General features: G+C 38.9%; 1 protein-coding gene and 1 non-coding gene across 8 annotated transcripts in view; both read left to right on the top strand.

Moving 5' to 3' along the window:
• The window catches only part of UBAP2 (ubiquitin associated protein 2), a 114,077-nt gene that overhangs the window by 76,060 nt on the left and 13,486 nt on the right, over positions 1–24,531 (top strand). For all 7 annotated transcript variants that reach the window (XM_069575883.1, XM_069575882.1, XM_069575885.1 and 4 more), the window contains 7 exons: positions 2,239–2,306; positions 6,534–6,723; positions 9,606–9,819; positions 17,077–17,357; positions 17,952–18,118; positions 20,101–20,314; positions 24,489–24,528. In XM_069575883.1, the coding sequence (XP_069431984.1) occupies positions 2,239–2,306; positions 6,534–6,723; positions 9,606–9,819; positions 17,077–17,357; positions 17,952–18,118; positions 20,101–20,314; positions 24,489–24,528 (1,174 nt within the window). The remainder of the gene's footprint in view (positions 1–2,238; positions 2,307–6,533; positions 6,724–9,605; positions 9,820–17,076; positions 17,358–17,951; positions 18,119–20,100; positions 20,315–24,488; positions 24,529–24,531) is intronic.
• Positions 6,845–6,925, top strand: LOC138434931 (small nucleolar RNA SNORD121A). Its single transcript, XR_011254987.1, has one exon. It is a non-coding gene; the product is annotated as a small nucleolar RNA SNORD121A (small nucleolar RNA).

A 24,531-nucleotide genomic window follows, 5' to 3' on the forward strand; every position in this document is an offset into this window, starting at 1 on the left:
CATAAGACCTTGGGGTATGATGTCACCAGATTTTCTGTAACCTGTAATCTGAGGAGAGTGGACAAGATGGGTGGGTAATAGAGTCAGTGGAAGGATGGTACCAGTGATAAGAGGAAGTCAGAGTGAGTAACCTGTGGGCACCATACCTTATTTCAAACAGATCTGTCCTAGTTTTACATGTTTTATGTTACTAGAATTTTTGGGAGGAACAAAAGGCTTCTAGAGCTAAAAGCTTTGTCTGGGGCAGCAGGCAGGATAGAAAGCCAGCCAGCTATCAGAGGGTGGATGACTTATATTCATATTCTAGCTGGGTTGACCTGTTGACCTTAGATGAGGCATCTTTACTTACCTTTCTTAGCCTCCTATTTTTCATCCCTAAAATGATTATCATAATAACCATCCTGCCTCACTGATGGGGTTTTTCTGTGCTTCAGGTGAGGTCTTAAGATGTAAGTCGCCTAATAAGCAGTTCAAATGCACACACATATAGGTAGTAATACTCTGCTGTGTAGGCTGTGTTGTATCACAGTAGAATTACTGAAAAGAATTACAGTAGGGAATTTAGAAATCTTTTAAAAAAATTTTCCCGAAAACTTTAAACTTTTTATTTTCTATTGGGGTATATAGCCAATTAACAGTATTGTGGTTTCAGGTGAACAGTGAAGAGAGTTGGCCATACATATACATATATCCATTCTCTCCGAAACCCCCTTCCCATCCAGGCTAGGACGTATCATTGATCAGAGTTCCATGTGCTATACAATAGTGGACATCATCTTTTCCAGGAAATACCAAAATTACTTAAAAGTTTCTGACATTTACAAAGTAATAGTGATTGAATGGTGAGTTATCTAAAATGCAGATCCCGAGTTCCTTCTAGAGCTTAGGAGGAGAAAACAATGCAAGTTTTCTGTTCTCTAGCGGATAAGATAGGATTTCAGTGATAAATGTATAATAGTTCTTATTTACCTTGAACTTTATATTTTAAGGCTTTAGATCTTCTGTTACTACTTTTAATAGAATTACTCCTTAATTGCTTCTTTCTCTTAATTTAACTCATAAGATTCTTTAGCAAAAATAGATTCTGTGGAATTCTTAAGATACTATCTTGAAATAGAGTGCAGTGCATAGTATAAGCCTTTCTTGTTGAAACAGTGTAATGAATTTAGCACTTTTTGTTTTTATGGAAAGTGAACACCTAACTGCCTACTCTGCTCCTGCCTTAATATTAATGTCTGAGGAAGTCTGATTTTAAGTCTGAGGCACTTAGCATTGTTAAGAATAGCATTTTCATTAGTTTTCAACATTGTCATTAGATCAACAGTATTAACATTTACAAGACTGTGCCCCATTTTAAAAATATAAGCCTGCCTTTCAGCAGTGTCAGTTGAGGTTTCAAGAAATTGTATCCTGTGCACCTTAAAACAATATGCATGAAACTCAAAATGATTATGTTCAGTGAAAAAAAAATCACAAAAAAGATTGTATGTTTAAAAATTCCACTTAAAATTCTGGAAAATACAGCTTAAGCTATAATGACAGAAGACACACCTATGGTTGTCTAGGGACAAAAGTGAGTACTCAAGGAATTGATTACACAGGGATAGGAGCGAACTTTTGGGGTAATAGATATTGTCTTGATTTTGTGATGGAGTATATATATGACACACCTTATTCAGTTATTCAGTTTGAATATCCAGTTTATTATTTGTGTTACACCTCAATAATATTTTGATAAAAGCAGTAAGGAAATCCATGACTAGTAAATCTATTACTAATAAAGAAAATACTAAAGCCACCTGTCTTTAGGAAAAGAGAATGTCAGTAATTTACCTTTTCAAACTTTTCCTACTCCTTTTTGGTGTTTATAGTAACATTAGTGGTAGTTTTTATTTTTTTTATTTTTTTATTTTTAGTGGTAGTTTTTATAGGAGTTCTCATTTAGTATAATGTGAAGTAGAATAGTGCGACTGGGACTTAAAATATTATCTGACTTTACTTCACTTTCTTGTTGCCCTGACGTGGAATCCTTATTGTGGAATTATCCATCTAAAATTATCTTCACCTTAAGAAAATTACATGGCCATGATCACTTGTTTATTTCTTTTCCTTTAGACTGCCTTTTGGGTGAACTAGAAGAAGAGTACTGATGACTAAAAATTATCAGGAATTTGTTACATTGTTTGGTTTTGTATTATATAAAATAAGATTAAAATGTTTTTAATCCTCTTGTTACAGCTTTCTGAAACAAAGGTCTTCACTTCCTCATCTGTTCCAGCAGAGAATCATGTCACACCTGGGCAAAGGTAAATGCTTTTCCCCACCTTTTTAAATTCAGAGCAGAATTAAAATTTCTTGTGGTAGGAGAGTGGTTTTCTTCTTTGGATCTCTCTATTTTTAACCCTTTTCTTGAATCTCTTTCTGTTTTTCTCTTTTCTATCTAAGACTTCTGTTTTATCCCTTATCTGGTAAGCTGACAGAGCCTCCATCATTTCCTAATTTGTTGTGTCTGCTGATGAGTTAAAATAGCAGTTATGGGCTTCCCAGGTGGCTCAGACGATAAAGAATTGCCTGCCACTGCAGGAGACGTGAGTTTGACCCCTGGGTTGGGAAGATCCCCTGAATTAGGAGGTGGCAACTCACTCCAGTATTCTTGCCTGGAAAATTCCATGGACAGAGGAGCCCAGCGGGCTACAGTCCAGGGGGGTTGCAGAGAGTCAACGTGACTGAGTATGTGGTCCCACACGGCAGCGATAACGTTAAATCTAACAATTTGTTTTTTACTTTTGTAAACATTTTTTTGACAGATAAACGTAATAGAAATCTCTTTTGGTTTCTTCATATAATGCCGTTTATTTAGATCTTAGGATAGTACAAAGTTGTCATTTTATATGGGTTCTAATAGTTTTAATCTACTAATTTCATAGATTACAGACAAGGAGGAGCTTTTGGGATGATAGAAACATTGTTAGAATGTGTGCAGAATTGAATTATTGAAGAGTATTTATTTACATTCTTGGATTTACAATAACTCTAAAAACCTTTGATTATGGTTTCAAAAAGTAGTGATCTAGAAGGATGAGAGCGTTGATATATATGATACCTAAGCATTGAAGGCAATTTTGAACCTAACAAGCTCAATCTCTTGCTAAATGAGGTGGTGATAAGACTTCATTACAGGGAAATAAAAATCAAAGGTTATGTCTTGCAATATATTATTTTGTGACTTGCTCAGAATTTTTCCTTAAATGGATGTATCTTCTTCATTGTATTTAGTATTTGATGAATTGCATAGCATCATTTTCATTTAAAAAATAAGTGGACCTTTTAGACTCCCACCAGAAAATTACTAGAGCTAATCAATGAATATAAAGTTGCAGGATATAAAATCAACACACAGAAATCCCTTGCATTCCTATACACTAATAATGAGAAAGTAGAAAAAGAAATTAAGGAAACAATTCCATTCACCATTGCAACGAAAAGAATAAAATACTTAGGAATATGTCTACCTAAAGAAACTAAAGACCTATATATAGGAAACTATAAAACACTGATGAAAGAAATCAAAGAGAACACTAATAGATGGAGAAATACACCATGTTCATGGATCGGAAGAATCAATATAGTGAAAATGAGTATACTACCCAAAGCAATCTACAAATTCAGTGCAATCCCTATCAAGCTACCAGCGATATTTTTCACAGAACTAGAACAAATAATTTCAAGATTTGTATGGAAATACAAAAAGCCTCGAATAGCCAAAGCAATCTTGAGAAAGAAGAATGGAACTGGAGGAATCAACTTGCCTGACTTGAGGCTCTACTACAAAGCCACAGTCATCAAGACAGTATGGTACTGGCACAAAGACAGACATCTAGATCAATGGAATAAAATAGAAAGCCCAGAGATAAATCCACACACATATGGACACCTTATCTTTGACAAAGGAGGCAAGAATATACAATGGAGTAAAGACAATCTCTTTAACAAGTGGTGCTGGGAAAACTGGTCACCCACTTGTAAAAGAATGAAACTAGATCACTTTCTAACACCGCACACAAAAATAAACTCAAAATGGATTAAAGATCTAAATGTAAGACCAGAAACTATAAAACTCCTAGAGGAGAACATAGGCAAAACACTCTCCGACATACATCACAGCAGGATCCTCTATGATCCGCCTCCCAGAATTCTGGAAATAAAAGCAAAAATAAACAAATGGGATCTAATTAAAATTAAAAGCTTCTGCACAACAAAGGAAAATATAAGCAAGGTGAAAAGGCAGCCTTCTGAATGGGAGAAAATAATAGCAAATGAAGCAACTGACAGACAACTAATCTCAAAAATATACAAGCAACTTATGCAGCTCAATTCCAGAAAAATAAAGGACCCAATCCAAAAATGGGCCAAAGAACTAAATAGACATTTCTCCAAAGAAGACATACGGATGGCTAACAAACACATGAAAAGATGCTCAACATCACTCATTATTAGAGAAATGCAAATCAAAACCACAATGAGGTACCACTTCACACCAGTCAGAATGGCTGCGATCCAAAAATCTGCAAGCAATAAATGCTGGAGAGGGTGCGGAGAAAAGGGAACCCTCCTACACTGTTGGTGGGAATGCAAACTAGTACAGCCACTATGGAGAACAGTGTGGAGATTCCTTAAAAAATTGCAAATAGAACTACCTTATGACCCAGCAATCCCACTGCTGGGCATACACACCGAAGAAACGAGAATTGAAAGAGACACGTGTACCCCAATGTTCATCGCAGCACTGTTTATAATAGCCAAGACATGGAAACAACCTAGATGTCCATCAGCAGATGAATGGATAAGAAAGCTGTGGTACATATACACAATGGAGTATTACTCAGCCATTAAAAAGAATACATTTGAATCAGTTCTGATGAGATGGATGAAACTGGAGCCAATTATACAGAGTGAAGTAAGCCAGAAAGAAAAACACCAATACAGTATACTAACACATATATATGGAATTTAGAAAGATGGCAATGACGACCCTGTATGCAAGACAGCAAAAAAGACACAGATGTGTATAGCGGACTTTTGGACTCAGAGGGAGAGGGAGAGGGTGGGATGATTTGGGAGAATGGCATTGAAACATGTATACTATCATGTAAGAATCGAATCGCCAGTCTATGTCCGATGCAGGATACAGCATGCTTGGGGCTGGTGCATGGTGATGACCCAGAGAGATGTTATGGGGAGGGAGGTGGGAGGGGGGGTTCATGTTTGGGAACGCATGTATACCCGTGGTGGATTCATGTCAATGTATGGCAAAACCAATACAGTATTGTAAAGTAAAATAAAGTAAAAATAAAAATAAAAAAAATAAGTGGACCTTTTAAGACTTATTTTTTTTGACAGTAGTGCTGCAGTGTTCTTCATATAGATATTTCATCAGTTGTTTGGAATAGAACTTCTGGTTTTTGTAGTTATGGAACTTTTGAGATGGGTCATATGTAATATAACTACCATGAATTTGTATCCCTGGAATTAGGTTATCATAAGCTAGAACATTCCTTAGGGTCCATAATACTGGATCCCATAACTGTTTCTCAGTTACGGGAACATGAGAGTGGGTAGTGTGTAAGGAGAGGAACTCAAGCCTAGGAACTTGGCTGTATATCACGAGTGAGTTTTGAATTATTTGACCTTCTAGAATCTGCCTCATTGGCATGGTGAGTTTCCCTTAGGAGAACTGCTTGGGAACTGCTCTTTAAAAGGATTTAATGGAGCAGATTACCATGTTAGGTCATTCTGTGGAGAAATTAGTAATTCATTCTCATGTCAAGAAATATATTATCTGAAAGATCATTTCTTCCTCATGCTCTCAGGTTTTCAGGCCATGATTCCGAACTTGGAATCTCAGTTTTCCTAGGGACGTTATAGGAAGTCTAATTAACAGAGTATTTGTTAATATGTTGTGCATTTTCCCCCTAAATATTTGAGTGAAATTATGAGATTTATATTAACCTAAATATATCATGGGATAGAACACAAAACTTGTAGGAATATTTATGGTAAATATCAAAACTGCTTGAATGGTCTAGCACAGCTTTGGTCCTCATTTCTCAAAAATATGGGTTTACTTTCCTTTGGGAAAGTTTAAGAGAGACTGGTTTTAAGTAATGAAGAGGGCCAAATATTCTAAAGGAAACAAGCCAAGAAAACTGTTGAGGTGTACTCTGTTGCTCCAGGTTTTCTATTCAGTTGTCATTGTGCCATTTCTGTGGAAACATCTCAGTGCACCTTTCTTTTCTCTTCTCTGCAAAGCCCTATTTGGGTCTCGGTGGCTTGGTGTGCCTTCTTGGTAGGGTAGGCATGTAGGGGGATGATTGATAATTTCTTTTTGCTGCTCTTAAACTCCAGTTTCCAAAGATTTTCCTCCCTGGGATTATTTTTAGCATGAACTTATTTATAGTGATTCATTTCTCAAGTTTATTTTTTGGTAAGATTTGCCTCTGACTCATTCTTTCATTTGCTTTTTGTCTGCTTAGTGTTGATCTGGTAGCCTTGCTCCAGAAGCCTGTTCCTCCCAGTCAAGCCCCAGAAGTCAACTCCTTTGAAATTTCACAACAACAGAGCTTTGGCCAAGCCCTTGTCTTCACGAACTCTCAGCACAACAATCAGATGGCACCAGGGACTGGCAGCTCTGATGCTGTCAACTCCTATCCGCCTCAGAGTTTGGTAACTCACTTTTCTCTTAGTATGGGATTTTAAGGAATGGTCCCATGAATAAATGTATTCTTGAATGGCACTTGCCTTATCATTATTTTTTTGCCTATAAAAATCTCTACACTAGATCTCAGTCCAGAAAACAATGATGTCATAATTTCCAAGCACATATCTGACAGTTCTGTGTAGAATTCAACCACTGAGTTTTCTGGATGAAGATAAAAAGTACTTCTTTATGATTAGTTGAATGATGAATTAGTTCAGTCATAATCAACTTAGGGATCCTTCTAGTAAGAAGGATGATTTTTTCCCTTGGGTTTGTTTCAGAGTCTGTCTCTATACTTAAGATGTTAAATTTTCATTTGTTTTGCAGTTTACTTAGATGCTAATGTTTCAGTATTGATTTGCTAATCTGCAAAAGCAGTTATTTCTAGATCTGCCTAGGTTCTTAAATTTTTAGCATTTTGGTTTTGTTATTCCAAACAGTTGTATAGTAGAGGCCCTTAAAAATTGAATATGCTTTTATTGGAACAGTGCCATCTGCTGCTGCATATATGACTTTGGCTTCTGTAACAGTTCAGCTCCTGGGTCTTCACTAGTGATCCAGTGGTTAAGGCTCTGTGCTTCCACTGCAGGGGTGAGGGTTCAGGGAACTAAGATACCTCATAGTTTGTAGCATAGACAAAAAAAGAGAACTAACTTCTGTCAGAGAAAAGCTCAGGAACTGTTAGTGAAGCAAATGAAGATAACTGATGGGAGTAAAAAGCTTAGAGCGTAGAATGTGAAAGAATGTAGCTGCAGAATGGTAAACTCAGGTCTCCGTCCAAGTGTGGGCTGTTCTGAGTTGCAAGACTCAAGGTTGAAAGGACTGTAGACACAAATCCATAGCTTTCACTAGTGATAAAACTTTGATTCATTCTTTGGTGTGTTTAATCTGAAATCTGCAGTTGAGAATGGCATTTCTTATTAATATGATCTATGATAATCACACACACACACACACACACACACACACACACACACACACCCCACCCCCCTGCCTTGATTCAGAATTCTTTGCTGTTCCCTAAAAACTGGAGGCTTGAATATGAGAACTTCTCATTGTCATCTTCTCTGCATAGTCATGTCATGCCAAGTATAACTAGCTTGGGAACTTGGCATTTTTAGCGTCATTGTTGATAGCGTTTGAGAGGGTGTCACTGCTTGAAGACGGACAGACCCAAGGCAGACTCTGCTTTGAGAGGGCCCATTAATACCCCTGAGTTTGATTGAACTATCCACTTCCTTTTCCCCAATCTGCCAATGGTACACTGATGTGATGTCCTTGCTGACTTGCTGGAATCATAGGCTACTTGAAAATGTAGATAGGACATTAATGTTATTTTAACAGCATCCTTCAGGCATGTTGCTTTTTGTCGTGAACAACATCTTGAGAAACCAGAGTACAAATTGTTTTGCATATGAGAGCAGTGATTCTCAGTGATACTATGCTTTTACTATCATTGGGAAACTTCAGTTATTACTATCTGGCATATTTAGTGATTATAAGATTAAGCCAGATTCTACACAAGACCGGTCAGGATCTTTGGCACTGGGAGTTGAGCATTTGTATGTGTTTATGTGAATGCATGTGCACAAGTGTACCCGTAGGCACATTTGTAAACTGTCCCCATTGAGTGAAATGTGGAGGTGGAATTGAAGCCCTGTGCTAATAGGTATTACCTGAAGCAAGGCTTTAGTCATTGATGCAGTGATGTCATCCTGTTGTGAAACACACAGAAAGTGTGCTACAATTAAATTAGCTGATACAGGGTAGAGATTGGGGAAGAAAAGAAGAAGATGCCTTTTTTTGAGCAAGTAGGCTTGAGCTAGGTTTTGATGCATTTATAAGCGACATAAGAGTGGCGTAGTAGGTGGCATGAGCACAGAGTTAGGAGCAGTGGTAAGTAATGTTATCACAGCTGTTTTAATAGAAGCAGATTCTGTGTTTGAAGTGGAGTAATTGCCCACAGCCTGAAGTTTTTTGCTCACATTGGAGAATTTGGATATCTTTAAAAACAACTGGGACAGATAGTCCATGGCTTTGGAAATTGATACCAGAAATAATTGATTCAGCTTTCTAGATCAGGCCTCTTGATGGAATGTAGATCATTTCTATTTTTAACATTTATGGTGGTTGTGGATTTATATTTTGACTTAATCTTTTCAGTAATTTAATGATATTGATAAGTAAAAATGCACTTGACCTGCCACTTTTAGGTTGGCTGGTCATTTGCTCTGGAAATCTATTTGGTGTACTTGGTCATCAGAACATCTTGAAATAAACACAGCAGTGTTCAGGGCATCTGCTCAGTACACACACATATCCTTGTAATTTAGTGTCTGATTCTGGAATACAAACCGTTATGTACTGTGATGTGCCTTTAACCTTACAGGATGATCTGATGGCTCATCTCTCTGTGACTAACCCTAGTAAAAACTTTGCCAAGTTAAAGATGATTACCGTTCCACACTTAAGAAAATATTGTATTTTTTTTTCAACCTTGTCTTTGTCATTTATTAATGATATTTCTCTCTACTTAAAAAAAAAAGTAATGTGTTTCTAAGCTTAAATGATACCACTTTTTGAATAAAAATAAATTTCTTAAAATCTGGGAAACAAAATCTAGGGAAATTCCTCTTCCCTCAAAGCTCTCGTATCAGAAGCAGGAAGGATTGTTAGGTTTATTTAGTCAGATCTTGTTACTTGGTAATATTTTGGTGTAGTATTTATTCAGATGAGTCTTACTAATTCAGAATGTTCTAGGCTATAATTTTTAAAATCCTTGTGAAAATACAATGGCATGTAGAAATTCTGTATTGCTGAGGATTTTTGTTTTTCTTTCCCTTTAAAGTCATCAGTCCTTGGTTCAGGATTTGGAGAGCTTGCCCCTTCAAAAATGACGAACATCACCAGCTCCCAGATTTTGGACCAGTTGAAAGCTCCGAGTTTGGGCCAGTTTACCACCACCTCAAGTTCACAGCAAAATAGTATGAGTTCTCCCACAACCACTTCTTCTTGGGACCTCAAGCCTCCAGCCTCCCAGTCCTCAGTCCTTAGTCATTTTGGTAAGTGTGCATTTTCTACGGTGGTTTGCCCCTAGTGAGGACATGCCAAATACTGGCAGAGTAGGTTGACTTTTCGACACTAATGTGGATTTGACCAGGCATATTTCTTTCTTTCTTTTTAATTAATTTTTTTATTGAAGGATAATTGCTTTACAGAATTTTGTTATTTTCTGTCAAACCTCAACATGAATCAGCCATAGGTATACAAATATCCCCTCCGTCTTGAACCTTCCTCCAATCTGCTACCCCATCCCACCCCTCTAGATTGATACAGAGCACCTGTTTGAGTTTCCTGAGCCATACAGCAAATTCCCATTGGCTATCTGTTTTACATATGGTAATGTAAGTTTCCATGTTACTCTTTCCATACATCTCACCCTCTCCTTCCCTCTTGCCATGTCCATAAGTCTATTCTCTTTGTCTGTTTCTCCATTGCTGCCCTGAAAATAAATTCTTCAGTACCATTTTCCTAGATTCCGTATATATGTTAGAATATGATATTTATCTTTCTTTTTCTGACTCATTTCACTCTGTATAGATTCTAGGTTCATCCGCCTCAACAGAACCGACTCATATATGTTCCTTTTTATGGCTGAGTAATACTCCATTGTGTATATGTACCACAACTACTTTATCAATTCATCTGTCAATGGATATCTAGGTTGCTTCTATTTCCTAGCTATTGTAAATAGTGCTGCAATGAACAGTGGGATACATGTGTCTTTTTCAGTTTTGGTTTCCTCAGGGTATATGCCTAGGAGTGGGATTGCTGGGTCATATGGTAGTTTTATTCCTAGTTTTTTAAGGAATCTCTAAGTCTTCCATAGTGGCTGTATCCATTTATGTTCTCACCAACAGTGCAAGAGCTTTCCCTTTTCTCCATATCCTCTTCAGCATTTATTGTTTGTAGACATTTTGATGATGGCCATTCTGACTGGTGTGAGGTGATATCTCATTGTGGTTTTGATTTGCATTTCTCTCATAATGAGCGATGTTGAGCATCTTTTCATGTGTCTGTTAGCCATCTGTATGTCTTCTTTGGAGAAATGTCTAAGTCTTTTTTCCCCTTTTTTGATTGGGTTGTTTGTTTCTCTGGCATTGAGTTATATGAGCTGCTTGTATATTTTAGAAGTTAATCTTTTGTCTGTTGTTTCATTTGCTATTATTTTCTCCCATTCTTAGGGTTGTCTTTTCACCTTGTTTATAGTTTCCTTTGCTGTGCAAAAGCTTTTAAGTTTGATCAGGTCCCACTTGTTTACTTTTGTTTTTATGTCCGTTACTCTAAAAGATGGGTCATAGAGGATCTTGCTCTGATTTATGTCATCAAGTGTTCTGCGTATGTCTTCCTCTAAGAGTTTTATAGTTTCTGGTCTTACATTTAGGTCTTTAATCCATTTTGAGTTTATCTTTGTGTATGGTGTTAAGAGGTATTCTGATTTCATTCTTGTACATGTAGCTGTCCAGTTATCCCAGCGCCATTTATTGAAGAGGCTGTCTTTGCCCCATTGTATATTCTTGCATCCTTTGTTAAAAATAAGGTACCCATAGGTGCATGGGTTTATTTCTGGGCCTTTCTTGTTTCCTTGGTCTATATTTCTGTTTTTGTGCAAGTACCATACTGTCTTGATGACTGTAGCTTTGTAGTATAACCTAAAGTCAGGAAGGTTGATTCCTCTAGCTTCATTCTTCTTTGTCAAGACTGGCTTTGGCTATTCAGGGGCTTTTTTGTTTCCATATAAATTGTGAAATATTTTGTTCTAGTTCTGTGCAAAATGCCATTGGTAATTAGATAGGGGTCACATTGAATCTATAGATTACATTTGATAGTATAGTCATTTTCATAATACTGATTCATTCTACCCAGGAACATGGAATATCTATCCATCTGTTTATGTCGTCTTTGATTTCTTTCAGTAGTGTCTTATGATTTTCTGTATACAGTTCTTTTGTCTCCTTAGGTAAGTTTATTTCTAGATATTTATTTATTTTTGTTGCAATGGTGAATGGGATTGACTCTTTTAATTTCTCTTTCTGAGTTTTCACTGTTAGTATATAGAAATGCAAGTGATTTCTGTGTATTGATTTTGTGTCCTGCAACTTTGCTAAATTCACTGATTAGTAATTTTCTGATACTATCTTTAGGGTTTTCTATGTACAGTATCATGTCATCTGCAAATAGTGAGTGTTCTGCCTATGTTTTCCTCTAAGTGTTGTATAGTTTCTGGTCTTAACATTTAGGTCTTTAATCCATTGTACTTCTTTTCTGATCTGGATTCATTTTATTTCTTTTTCTTCTCTGAGTGCTGTAGCTAGGGCTTCCAGAACTGTTTAATAATAGTGGTGAAAGTGAACAACCTTGTCTTGTTCCTGATCTTAGGGGGAATGCTTTCAGTTTTTCGTCATTGAGAATAATGTTTGCTGTAGGTTTATCATATCTGGCCTTTACTTGTTGAGGTAGGTTCCTTCTATGCCCATTATTTTGAGAGTTTTAATCATAAATGGGGTGCTGGATTTTGTCAGAGGCTTTTTCTGCATGTATAGAGATTAGCATATGGTTTTTATCTTTCAGTTTGTTAATACAGTGTATCACATTGTTTAATTTGCATATATTGAAGAATCCTTGCATTCTTGGAATAAACCCGACTTGACCATGATGTATGAGCTTTTTGATGTGATGTGATGAAAAGAAACTATCCTAAGTTCTTTTCATTCTTTTTACTTTATTATGCGCTTCAGAAGTTATTTCCACCATTTTATCTTCCACCTCACTGATTCATTCTTCTGCTTCAGATATTCTGCTGTTGATTCCTTCTAGAGTATTTTTAATTTCAGTAATTGTGTTGTTTGTTTGTATGTTTATTCTTTAATTCTTCTAGATCTTTGTTAATTGGTTCTTGCATTTTTCTCCATTTTGTTTTCTAGGGTTTTGATCATTTTTACTATCATTATTCTGAATTCTTTTTCAGGTAGTTTGCCTATTTCTTCTTCATTTATTTGGACTTCTATGTTTCTAGTTTGTTCCTTCATTTGTGTAATATTTCTCTGCCTTTTCATTATTATTTTTTTAACTTAACTGTATTTGAGGTCTCCTTTTCCCAGGCTTCAGTGTTGAATTCTTTCTTCCTTTTGGTTTCTGCCCTTCTAAGGTTGATCCAGTGGTTTGTGTAAGCTTTGTATAGGGTGAGATTTGTGCTGAGTTTTTGTTTGTTTTTCCTCTGATGGGTAAGATGCGTGAGGTGGTAATCCTGTCTGCTGATGACTGGGTTAATATTTTTCTTTTGTTTGTTGTTTAGAAGAGGCATCCTGCACAGGGTGCTCCTGGTGGTTGGGTGATGCCAGGTCTTGTATTCAAGTGGTTTCCTTTGTGTGAATTTTCACTATTTGATGTAAACTGTGGAAAATTCTGAAAGAGATGGGAATACCAGACCACCTGACCTGCCTCTTGAGAAAGGTCTTGACCTGTATGCAGGTCAGGAAGCAACAGTTAAAACTGGACATGGAACAACAGACTGGTTCCAAATAGGAAAAGGAGTACATCAAGGCTGTATATTGTCACCCTGCTTATTTAACTTATATGCAGAGTACATCATGAGAAACGCTGGACTGGAAGAAGCACAAGCTGAAATCAAGATTGCCAGGAGAAATATCAGTAACCTCAGATATGCAGATGACACCACCGTTATGGCAGAAAGTGAAGAGGAGCTAAAGAGCCTCTTGATGAAAGTGAAAGAGGAGAGTGAAAAAGTTGGCTTAAAGCTCAACATTCAGAAAACTAAGATCATGGCATCTGGTCCCATCACTTCATGGGAAATAGATGGGGAAACAGTAGAAACATTGTCAGACTTTATTTCTTTGGGCTCCAAAATCACTGCAGATGGTGATTGCAGCCGTGAAATTAAGACGCTTACTCCTTGGAAGGAAAGTTACGACCAACCTAGATAGCATATTGAAAAGCAGAGACATTACTTTGCCAACAAAGGTCTGTCTAGCCAAGGCTATGGTTTTTCCAGTGGTCATGTATGAATGTGAGAGCTGGACTGTGAAGAAAGCTGAGTGCCAAAGAATTGATGCTTCTGAACTGTGGTGTTGGAGAAGACTCTTGAGAGTCCCTTGGACTGTAAGGAGATCCGACCAGTCCATTCTAAAGGGGGTCAGTCCTGGGTGTTCATTGGAAGGACTGATGCTGAAGCTGAAGTCCAATACTTTGGCCACCTCATGCGAAGAGTTGACTCACTGGAAAAGACTCTGATGCTGGGAGAGATTGAGGGCAGGAGGAGAAGGGGACGACCGAGGATGAGATGGCTGGATGGCATCACCAACTCTATGGACATGAGTTTGGGTGAACTCCGGGAGTTGGTGATGGACAGGGGGGCCTGGCGTGCTGCGATTCATGGGGTCGCAAAGAGTCAGACACAACTGATCGACTGAAGTGAACTGAGGGTTAGTTCTCTGATTGTCTAGGCTCTTGGAGTCAGTGCTGCCACTCCAAAGGCTCAGGGCTTAATCTCTCCAAAGACCAGGCTAGGTCCAATCTACCAAGAGGAATTTCATCCGAAACGAAAGGGCCTTTACTTGAGTTCCTAAAGCCAGTGCACAAGAACACAACAGAGATCTCTGACTTAGCAGAAACTGGGAAGAAGTTATTACCACCAGCAAATGCCAAGATAAAGTCCCTCCATCTTTGGTCCACCTTGATAAGTCAGCCAGAGACTACCCCTCTGGTCCTGACCACCCACTGCCCCAAACCACAGCCACCCAGCACTCTTAGCCACTTTACTCCGCCAGCCAATTCACAAGCGGGAGACTTTGTGAAAGTGACATGAAGTCGCTCAGTTGCGTATGACTCTTTGCGACCCCATGGATTATAGCCTACCACACTCCTCCGTCCATGGGATTTTCCAGGCAAGAGTCCTGGAATGGATTGCCACTTCCTTCTCCAGAGGATTTTCCTGACTCAGGGATCGAACCTGGGTCTCCCGCATTGTAGGTAGACGCTTTACCATCTGAGTCACCGGGGCGACTTTGAGGTGAATGTCAATTGTTAGTGTTTATGGGTTCTGTCTTGATTAGGCATATTTCTTTTTAGTAGAACTTCTGCAGTTTCTGAATTAAATCCTTCAGCTTGGCATTGTATAAATACCTATATTTGTTTGTTAATATTAATAGTAGTAGTAGTCCATACCTTGAACAGATGTGCAAAAGCATGATAGTAGTCAAGCAGATATAAGGAAACAACACGTTGAATAAATACCTAGACAGATTTTTTTTTTGAGTTTTATTAGAATAAGAAGGTGGAATGTGGACAATACTTTAAGTCATATTCTCTGTTGTGTTCTGATTCTAACACATGTGTGTATCTGCCATGATTTTGTCTAGCCTTAATGTCTGTGGTTTGTATTATAAATATTTTCTAAGTTAGATGTTTTCCAAGCTGTACACCCATAGACTTTGTAACATTAACTCTCTATTTCCCTCCAATACACATGCCACAATAGCAGAGGTGTACTTTAACCATAGGGTTGGCTGTCTGGTTTATGTTTAGGGTATACTGAGAGACGTGGAAATACATTTTTTTGCTGAATGAAATGGTTTACTGTTACAGGGGTACCTGAGACGACTCTTGGTTTGAAGTCTTTGTCTTTTCTACCAAAGCATTCATTAAAGACTCAACATCCAAGGGGGGACGTTTTTATTGGGGGACTGGTCACATGGGCACTGTCTACCTAGTATAAACCAAAATTGTAGAATCCCAGAAGGAGAGAGAACATTCAACATAAACCAAATTGTATAAATAATCGAGGTAAAGAAAGTCCCTTTTATCAGTTAGAGCATTGGCATCCTTTGGAACATACAAAAATTTCGTGTTTCTTAACAGAAGCTGATGTTTCTGATACAGGCCTCCTGTGTATGTTAACTTTTTCTGTGCATTTAACTACTGAGTGGTATGAGCTTTTAGATCTGAGCATGCTATTCCCATATTCTTTGAAAGTCTGTCCTCTTTGTACTTTGCTCTAATATCAAGACGAAAATAGATTCAACTATGATGGAAATAGACAAAGACCTTTGACTGGATTTGCCACCTATTTGTGGAAGCACAGTTTTATTGGAACACGGCCATTTATTTACGTTTTATCTGTAACTACTTTCAGTCTGCAAAGGCAGAGTTGAATAGTTGCTAAGAGATGACCTTCAGGGCCTAAAATATTTACTGTCTGGTTCTTTGCAGAAAAAGATTCTCTGTATGATAGAGGTAGCACTGCAAATCCATGGTGGAAAGATGGTTTATTTCTCTTGGGTATCTAGCTGGAAAATGAAGTTGGATCCCTAACTCCTACTGTTCAGCAAAGTGCCAAATGGGTGAAAATACCTCAGCATAGATAATGAATAACAATAACAGAAAAACATAGGAAGATTTTTATGTATGCTGTGTGAGGTAGACCCTATCTGTCTGGATGTAATAGGAAATATCATAACCAAATGAAAAAGGAGACAAACTATGAAAAAAAAATCATGTTATAGGCAAAGGGTGAAGTTCCTTAATATAAAAAATATCAAGTCACTCTTTGAACCAGCAAGTCTGTTCTAGCAGTTGGTCCTGCAGCTGTGCTTACACTTGACCAAAATGTCTTACATAAAAATATATTTATTTGCAGTATTGCTTTTCATATCAAGAAATTGGAAAGCTTAAAAGTTTATTAACATAATACTGGTTTTAAAAATCAGAACTTGTGTATAATATCTGACTTTGTAATTATAAAAATGGAGCAGTTCTTCGTGCATTAATGTGGCACAGTTTCTGAAAACTAAATACCTTTAATATTTTTATTCAAGAAACTGAGTACAGATGTCTGCTTCTGGGAACAGGGTGGAAGGGTGATTTTTATTCATCATATATATTTTTGTATATTTTGGATTTTGTAGTATCACATATGTTATTGAAATAGTAATTTTCAAAAGTTAATATAAAATATGAATACCCATTCTCCACCCCAGATGCTTCAGCATGCACTGAATCTCCTCTCTGCATAAGACATTAGCTACAAACTCATTCAGGTGTTCTTTTCCATTTGTCACAGGCCAGTTAAAATATTACAGACACACGCACACACCGTGTTTGGGATTGAGGTAGAAAATGGTTGGGAGGAAGCAGTGGTGCCAGCAGCCCTCCACCGTCAGGGATGGCGGAAGAGGGAGCTGTGAGCTCATGTGCCTAAATGATTGATTGTTGCCTTCCCCCACCCCCACCCTGCTTCTTAGACTTCAAATCTCAGCCTGAACCATCCCCTGTTCTTAGCCAATTGAGCCAACGACAGCAGCACCAGACTCAGGCCGTCACTGTTCCTCCTCCTGGCTTGGAGTCCTTTCCTTCCCAGGTGAAGCTCCGAGAGACAGCACCCAGAGACAGCAGTACCTCCACTGTGAACAAACTTTTGCAGCTTCCCAGCATGACTGTCGAAAACATCGCTGTGTCTGCCCACCAACCACAGCCCAAACACATCAAACTCCCTAAGTCTCGGCGAATACCTCCAGCTTCTAAGGTGGGTCTTTTATCAGGAAGTCATAGTACCAAAGGTGGATGCATTTTAACACGAGTTCATGGGGTATTTTCAAGTACATAGTCTCCTGACTTATGAGGAATCGGTCATTTCTGAGTGACTAATGGGTTTGTGCTAAGAGACAGGACTGTCCATTCAAATTACAGGTCTCGCTCAGGAAACCTGATGATCTTGTGCGTTTAGTTAAGAGAATCTGATGATCTTCTATACTTACTTAGCTCTGTTCTGTAGAGGTAGGAGTGGTTCCTTGACCAGGAGATGCTTTCATTGGAGGCCCCTCTTCCTCACTCATCCATCACCACAATCCCGTGTCACACCCTCCCCTTCCCCCCAACTCCCACCCCCCATCCTAAGAAGCATTTGGTGGAACTGACCATTCTGTTAACTTTTTAATTTTTCTTGGCTCTGTTACTTTCTCTTTAAAAAAAGAATCCTATTTCTTTTTCCTGCCTTTCACTCCTTGTTCCTCAGGCCTCCCCACAGGGCCCTGGGAACCCAGTGCTTGTTAGCTCTGCAGGCCTTTGGGGCTGGGAATCTCTCACTTCCGTTGCTAACATCATGGTTTTGCTTTTACAGATCCCAGCTTCTGCAGTGGAAATGCCTGGATCAGCAGATGTCACAGGATTAAATGTCCAGTTTGGCGCCTTGGAATTTGGATCAGAACCTTCTCTCTCTGAATTTGGATCAGCTGCAAGCAGTGAAAATAGCCAGATTCCCATTAGCTTGTATTCAAAATCTTTAAGGTATACAGTTTCCCACTTCTCTTTCTAGTTTTGATTAACTCCTTTGCAAAGTTAAACACAGTAGAGCCTAAGAAATCACCTGGTGGAGAAAATAAACCCTATAGTGATGGGTTTGTGTCACCAGTGGCTAGCTCTAGAATGTGTCTTCCATCCCCCTAAAAAGAAAGCCTGTGCCTGTTAGCAGTCTTGCCCAGCTTTCCCCCTCACTCCATCCCTTGAAAACCATTAATTTGTCTCCTGATTTGCCTGATGTGGGATTGCATATAATTAGGGAAACGCAGTAAGTGGCCTTTTGGTTCTGACTTCTTTCATTTAGCATAGTGTTTTCAAGGTTCATCCATTTTATAGTGTGTGCATTTTGTTTTCCAAATAGTATTTCATTGTGCAGGTACATCACATTTTGTTTATCCACTCACTAGATATTTGGGTTACATCCACTTTTTGGCTGTTATGAATCATACTAATGTGAAAATTCAGTTAAGTTTTGTGTGCTTTCATTTGCTTTGGATCTGTACCTGGGAATTGCTGGATCCTTTGATAACTCTTGAATTTAACCATTTGAGGATCTATCAGACTTTCGCCCTAGTGGCTGAAATACTTACATTCCTACCAGTAATCTATGAGCGGTGCAGTGTGTATACATCTTCGCTAACGCTTATTTTCTTCCAATGGAATATTTTATAAATAGAGGAAACTCAGGTTTTAGATTTTCTTTTACTACATTTTTTACCTTCTAGAGCCAAAATCTGATATTTGCTTGAGTTCCCTTTCTAAGGACAGACTCAGAACATTTAGATTCCTTAAAGTTTCTTAAGAATTCTTAATAATGTCATGCTGCCTATTAGTTAAACTTGTTCAATCTCTAAGTCGTGTCCGACTCCACAACCCATGGACTGCAGCATGTGAGGCTTCTTTGTCCTTTACTGTCTCTCAGAGTTTGCTCACGTCCGTGTCCGTTGAGTCAGTGATGCTATCTCACCATCTCATCCTCTGCTGCTCCCTTCTTTGGCCTTCAGTCTTTCCCAGCATCAGGGTCTTTTCCAGTGAGTCAGCTTTTTGCATTGAGCGGCCAAAGTATTGGAGCTTCAACATTAGTCCATCCAATAGAATATTCAGAGTTGATTTCCTTTAGGATTGAATGAATGGTTGATCTCCTTGGTGTCCAAGGGACTCATAATAGTCTTAACACCACAGTTGAAAAGCATCAATTCTTCGGTGCTCAGTCCAGCTGAGCACCAGCTCTTACTCTTATGGTCCAACTCTCACATCCATACATGACTACTGGAAAAACCATAGCTTTGAATATATGGACCTTTGTTGGCAGTGATATCTCTCCTTTTAATATGCTGTCTAGGTTTTTCATAGCTTTTCTTCCAAGAAGCATATATCTTTTAATTTCATGGCTGAAGTCACTGTCCGCAGTGATTTTAGAACCCAGGAAAAGAACATCTGCCACTGTTTCCACTTTGCCCCTTTCTGTTTGCCATGAAGTGATGGTACTGGATGCTGTATCTTTTTGAACATTCAAAGTTTTTTGAATGTTGAGTTTTATGCCTGATTTTTCACTCATCAAGAGGCTCTTAAGTTCCTCTTCATGTTCTGCCCTTAGGGTGATATTATCTGCATATCTGAGGTTGTTGATATCTCTCCCAGCAATCTTGATTGCAGCTTGAGCTTTGTCTGACCCGTTGTTTTGCGTGATGTACTCTGTATATAAGTGAAATTAGCAGGGTGACAGTATACAGTCTTTTGACATACTCTTTTCCCAGTTTTGAACTGTCAAATTAGGTTGCTCTAGTTTGGGAGGAGGGGTTAATTGTTCTTTTAATCTTCATTTGCCTGATATGAATGGCGCAGCAGTGTAAACTTTATAGTTACAGAGATGTTTATTTAATTTAAAATATGACAAGAGATGACATCGTTCTGCCTCATGAAAACAGTGAAGTGACACAGATTTATGTCTCATGTCTTATTCTCTGTAGTGATTCTTTGAATACCTCCCTACCAATGACCAGTGCAGTACAGAACTCCACCTACACAACTTCCGTCATTACCTCGTCCAGTCTGACCAGCTCCTCTTTGAGCTCCACTAGTCCAGTAACCACGTCTTCCTCCTACGACCAGAGTTCTGTGCAGAACAGGATCGCATACCAAAGCTCTGTGAGTCCGTCGGAGTCAGCTCCAGGAACCATCCCGGCAAGTGGTCTTTCAGGTTTACTCTCACAGGAAATTCCAGTTGGAGCTTGATATGTAGTTTGGGAAATTTCCTTTTAGAAAATTTCATTTTAGAAATCGGCTAACCTTTTGAGAAGAATCCATATATATAGTTTGTGGCCATCTCGTTTGAAACCTGTGTTTCACGCACCCATACACAGGGATTGTGTGAATGGCCCCAGACGCCTGGTATACTGATAGTGTAGGATACACTCTGAGTTGTGCAGTGGTTTCGGTGGGGTGGGTAGGGACTCTAGTCTAATGTTTCACTGTCCTGTAAGGCAGACATTCAGGCATTACTACTGAGAGCTACTTTAGAGTGCTGAGAACATGGAAATAATAGAAACAGTTGAATTGGCATAGCAGACATTTGGATACATTTTTTTTTCTTAAGTTTCCTTCTAAGATTATGAGGAAATATTTGCATGTATTGACTTAAGAGTTTTTTCCTCCCTTTCTTTTCCATCTTGCATGTTGGATGTTTTCCTCAAATGTCTAATGAATCTATTGTGCCCTGCTGCTACTGCTAAGTCGCTTCAGTCGTGTCTGACTCTGTGCGACCCCATAGATGGCAGCCCACTAGGCTTCTCTGTTCCTGGGATTCTCCAGGCAAGAACACTGGAGTGGGTTGCCATTTCCTTCTCCATGAAAGTGAAGTCGCTCAGTTGTGCCCAACTCTTAGCAACCCCATGGACTGCAGCCCACCAGGCTCCTCCGTCCATGGGATTTTCCAGGCGAGAGTACTGGAGTGGGTTGCCATTGCCTTCTCCGTCTATTGTGCCCACTTAACACTAAAACTGTCTATAGGGGTAGGTTGTTGGACATCGGCTTCAGTGAGGGACAGTGTGGTTGGCCATTTCTGTAGGGGTGGAAGCTCGTTCATCAGCCCTATGGGCCTTTCCTGTTGGGTTTATTTGGATTCTTCAGGGACTCTTCTTCCAGTCTCTTCCCTGTAGGACCTATACCTGTCTGTCAGTGTCTTAAAAGCCTAGTGTGAAGAGAAGGCTGCCGTTAAATATTCATTGATGAAGTTTAGAGCCTGTGGCAGAAGGTGGAAGGGGGCGTTCACCCTTCTGTGCAGAGTTTAAAAAATTCTCTAACATTTAGCCCTGCCTCGACACCCAGTTCCAAAGTTATGTGATATATATTAGTACTGAGTTGCTTGGTATGGTTCTTGGATATAAGTTGAGTGGTTTTCTGGTTTTCTCAACTACTTGCTTAGGATTTGGCTTTACCAGGTCAGCTAAGTCAGTTACTATCTGGCATCTGCTTTCTACTGTATAAAATCTTGTTGCTCTCATTTTCCACCTGTATTTCTCTTTCTGGATTGATACTTTTTTAAAAAGCCATGTGTTTTCGATATATATTGTGTAAGAAGAAGTTTATTTTTGTGACTTCCAGCATGGTAGCCACATGTGGTAGTTTAAATTAAATATACAATTAAAAGTTCAGCTTCTCTGACACACCACGATTTAAATGTTGTCTAGATATGGTTGGTCAGTCACTATAGTAGACGACCAAGTACAGACAGACAGTATTTCCATTATTGCAGAATATTCTGTTCCCTTGGAAAGTGCTGGTCTTTAGTGTGTAAGACATAAACCAGACCATTTCTTTAAATCTCTGTCATCTGCACGACATCTCAGTTCCAACTCTAAGTTGACCTCTTGTTCTTGTTGTCCATATCACTGTTCAACTCATTTCTTGCTCAGCTAATTGAACCAGATTTCTGATCTCTTCTGATCATTTGATGTTATTTTTGTTCCCAGCATACTTCTGCCTAGAATTTCCTTCATCCCAAATAACATGGCTTCTTTATTGTATCAGTTTGTCCATTGCTTGTGAAATTTTTGTTTCTGTTTTTAATAGTTTTAAATTCAAAGTTATTTAATTAATTTAGTTAATTTAAATTAATTGTAGTTAATTTACAATGTTGTGTTAGTTTCACATGTACAGCAAAGTGATTCAGTTATATGTGTATATTCTTTTTTAGATTCCTTTCCGTTGTAGGTTATAAGATATGGAACATGGTTCACTGTGATACACAGTGGGACCTTACTGTTCGAATGTTTGTATTTTTTTTAAGGTTTATTTATTTAAAATTTGAGTATAATTGCTTTATAATTTTGTGTTGGTTTCTGCCATACATCAACGAGTCAGCCTGGGGCTTCCCTAGTGGCTCAGATGGAAGGAATCTGCCTGCAATGCAGGAGACCCACATTCAGTCTCTGGGTCGGGAACATCGTCTGGAGAAGGGAATGGCAACCCACTCTAGTATTCTTGCTAGAGAATTCCATGGACAGAGGAGCCTGGAGGGGATCGGCCATGGGGTTGCAAAGAGTTGAACACAACTGAAGGACTAACACTTTCACTTTTACATACACATATATCCCCTCCCTCTTGAACCTCCCTCCCACCTCCCACCCCATCTCACCCCTCTAGGTTGTCACAGAGCAGCAGTTTGAGCTTCCCGCATCATACAACAAATTCCCAGTGGCTATCTGTTTTTACATGTGGTCAAGGGTTTGTATTTTAAAAATGATTTTCTAGATGAAATGTTCCCAAGATGTGATGGCAGCTGTTTCATTCTTCTTTTCCTCTCTTTTTGTCTAGTGAGATTTTTCAGCTCTCTGGGTCTTCCTTGCTGCAAGGACTTTATCTTGTTGTGGTGTACCGTTTTCTCATGGTGGCTTGTCTTGTTGCAGGGCATAGGCTCTAAGGCATGGGGCTTCAGTAGTTGTGGCTCTCAGGCTCTAGAGCACAGGCTTACTTAATAGTTTTGGGGTATGGGGTTAGTTGCTCCAAGGCATGTGGGATCTTCCTAGATCAGGGATTGGACCCATGTTTCCTGCATTGATAGGTGGATACTCTACCACTGAGCCACTAGGGAAGCCCTGGTGTAGTTTTAAGAAGACTTTGTATGTCGGTTTTGTGCTGTCTTGGAGGAATATGCTTGATGTCATGTGTGTATACGTACCGAGCGGTGAGCCATTGTTGAGAGGAAGGCAGAATGACGGAGCTTTGACTGCTCTCCATGTGCCCTTTGTACTGATGTTCCCTTCTCTGAGTCTTTGAGCTCTTGTTGAGCTTTGTTTTTTTCCCTAGCAGTTCTGTTTTATTGTCTACATTTCTTGTAAATAATCTCAAATTGTTTTAAGAATAAAATGTATGTAGGATTTTATGAAAAGAAAGTGTACTGAATTTCTGTTCTGAGAAGATCATCCCCTCAGCTTCCTTGTCCCATCCAGAGCCTGTCTGAGCCCTGTAGGCTCCACTGTCAGTTACTGTTGTTTTTTTTTTTAAATAATAACTTTATTTTTTAATTGATTGGCTGTGCTGGGACTTCACTGCCGCAGAAGCTTTTCTCTAGTTTTGGCGAGCAGGGGCCTCTCTCTAGTTGGGACGCACGGGCTTCTCATTGCCGTGGCTTCTCTTGTTTCTGAGCACAGGCTTCTGGGCACACGAGCTTTAGTAGTTGCCTCCCAGGCTCTAGAGCACTGGCTCAGTAAATGTGGCACATGGGCTTAGTTGCTCTACTGCCTGTGGGGTCTTCCTGGATCGACTCAACCCTGCATCTCTTGCCTTGGCAGGAGTGGCCCTTTACCAGTGAGCCACCAGCGAAGCCCTCAGTCTCTCTGCCGGGTCTCCACACCCCATCTGTGGAAGTAAAGTTTTCTTTGTGAGGATGCCTCCTTCTGTTTGAAAGTTTTAGGGAAGTGCTTCATGGTTAACTGAGACCAATTGAATGATATAAAATATGATAATTCCTTGCATGAAAGTTATCTTCATTATAATTTGGAAACATTTACTTTCTAGTATGTGGGGTACTCAGGAGACAGAATGTCCATTAGATAGAAAGGCTTGTGGTGATTTCAGTATAGTGAGAGTTCCCAAGGCCTGCCTATGGCTTAATAATTTTTAGGACTGTTTCATTGCTTCCTGTGCTTTTGGTCTTATTTTTTATTCTTATTACTTCCTTAAATAACCAGTTTGTGGATTTATTAAGAATTTGTTGTATTGCCTCTCCTTTTCTTAAGAAACAAAACAGGTCGTAGTTCTTTGCTAAATTCATAATCTTCATATGTTTGTGGTTAAATCCCAACTTAGGTTGTCATTCAATGGAGGGTTTACTTACTTTATTTTCTCTTTCTTATAGAATGGACATGGTGGTAGTCGAAGTCAGCAGACAGTAGACAGTA

This window comes from Ovis canadensis, chromosome 2 (assembly GCF_042477335.2).
Source record: "Ovis canadensis isolate MfBH-ARS-UI-01 breed Bighorn chromosome 2, ARS-UI_OviCan_v2, whole genome shotgun sequence".
NCBI lineage: Eukaryota > Metazoa > Chordata > Mammalia > Artiodactyla > Bovidae > Ovis > Ovis canadensis.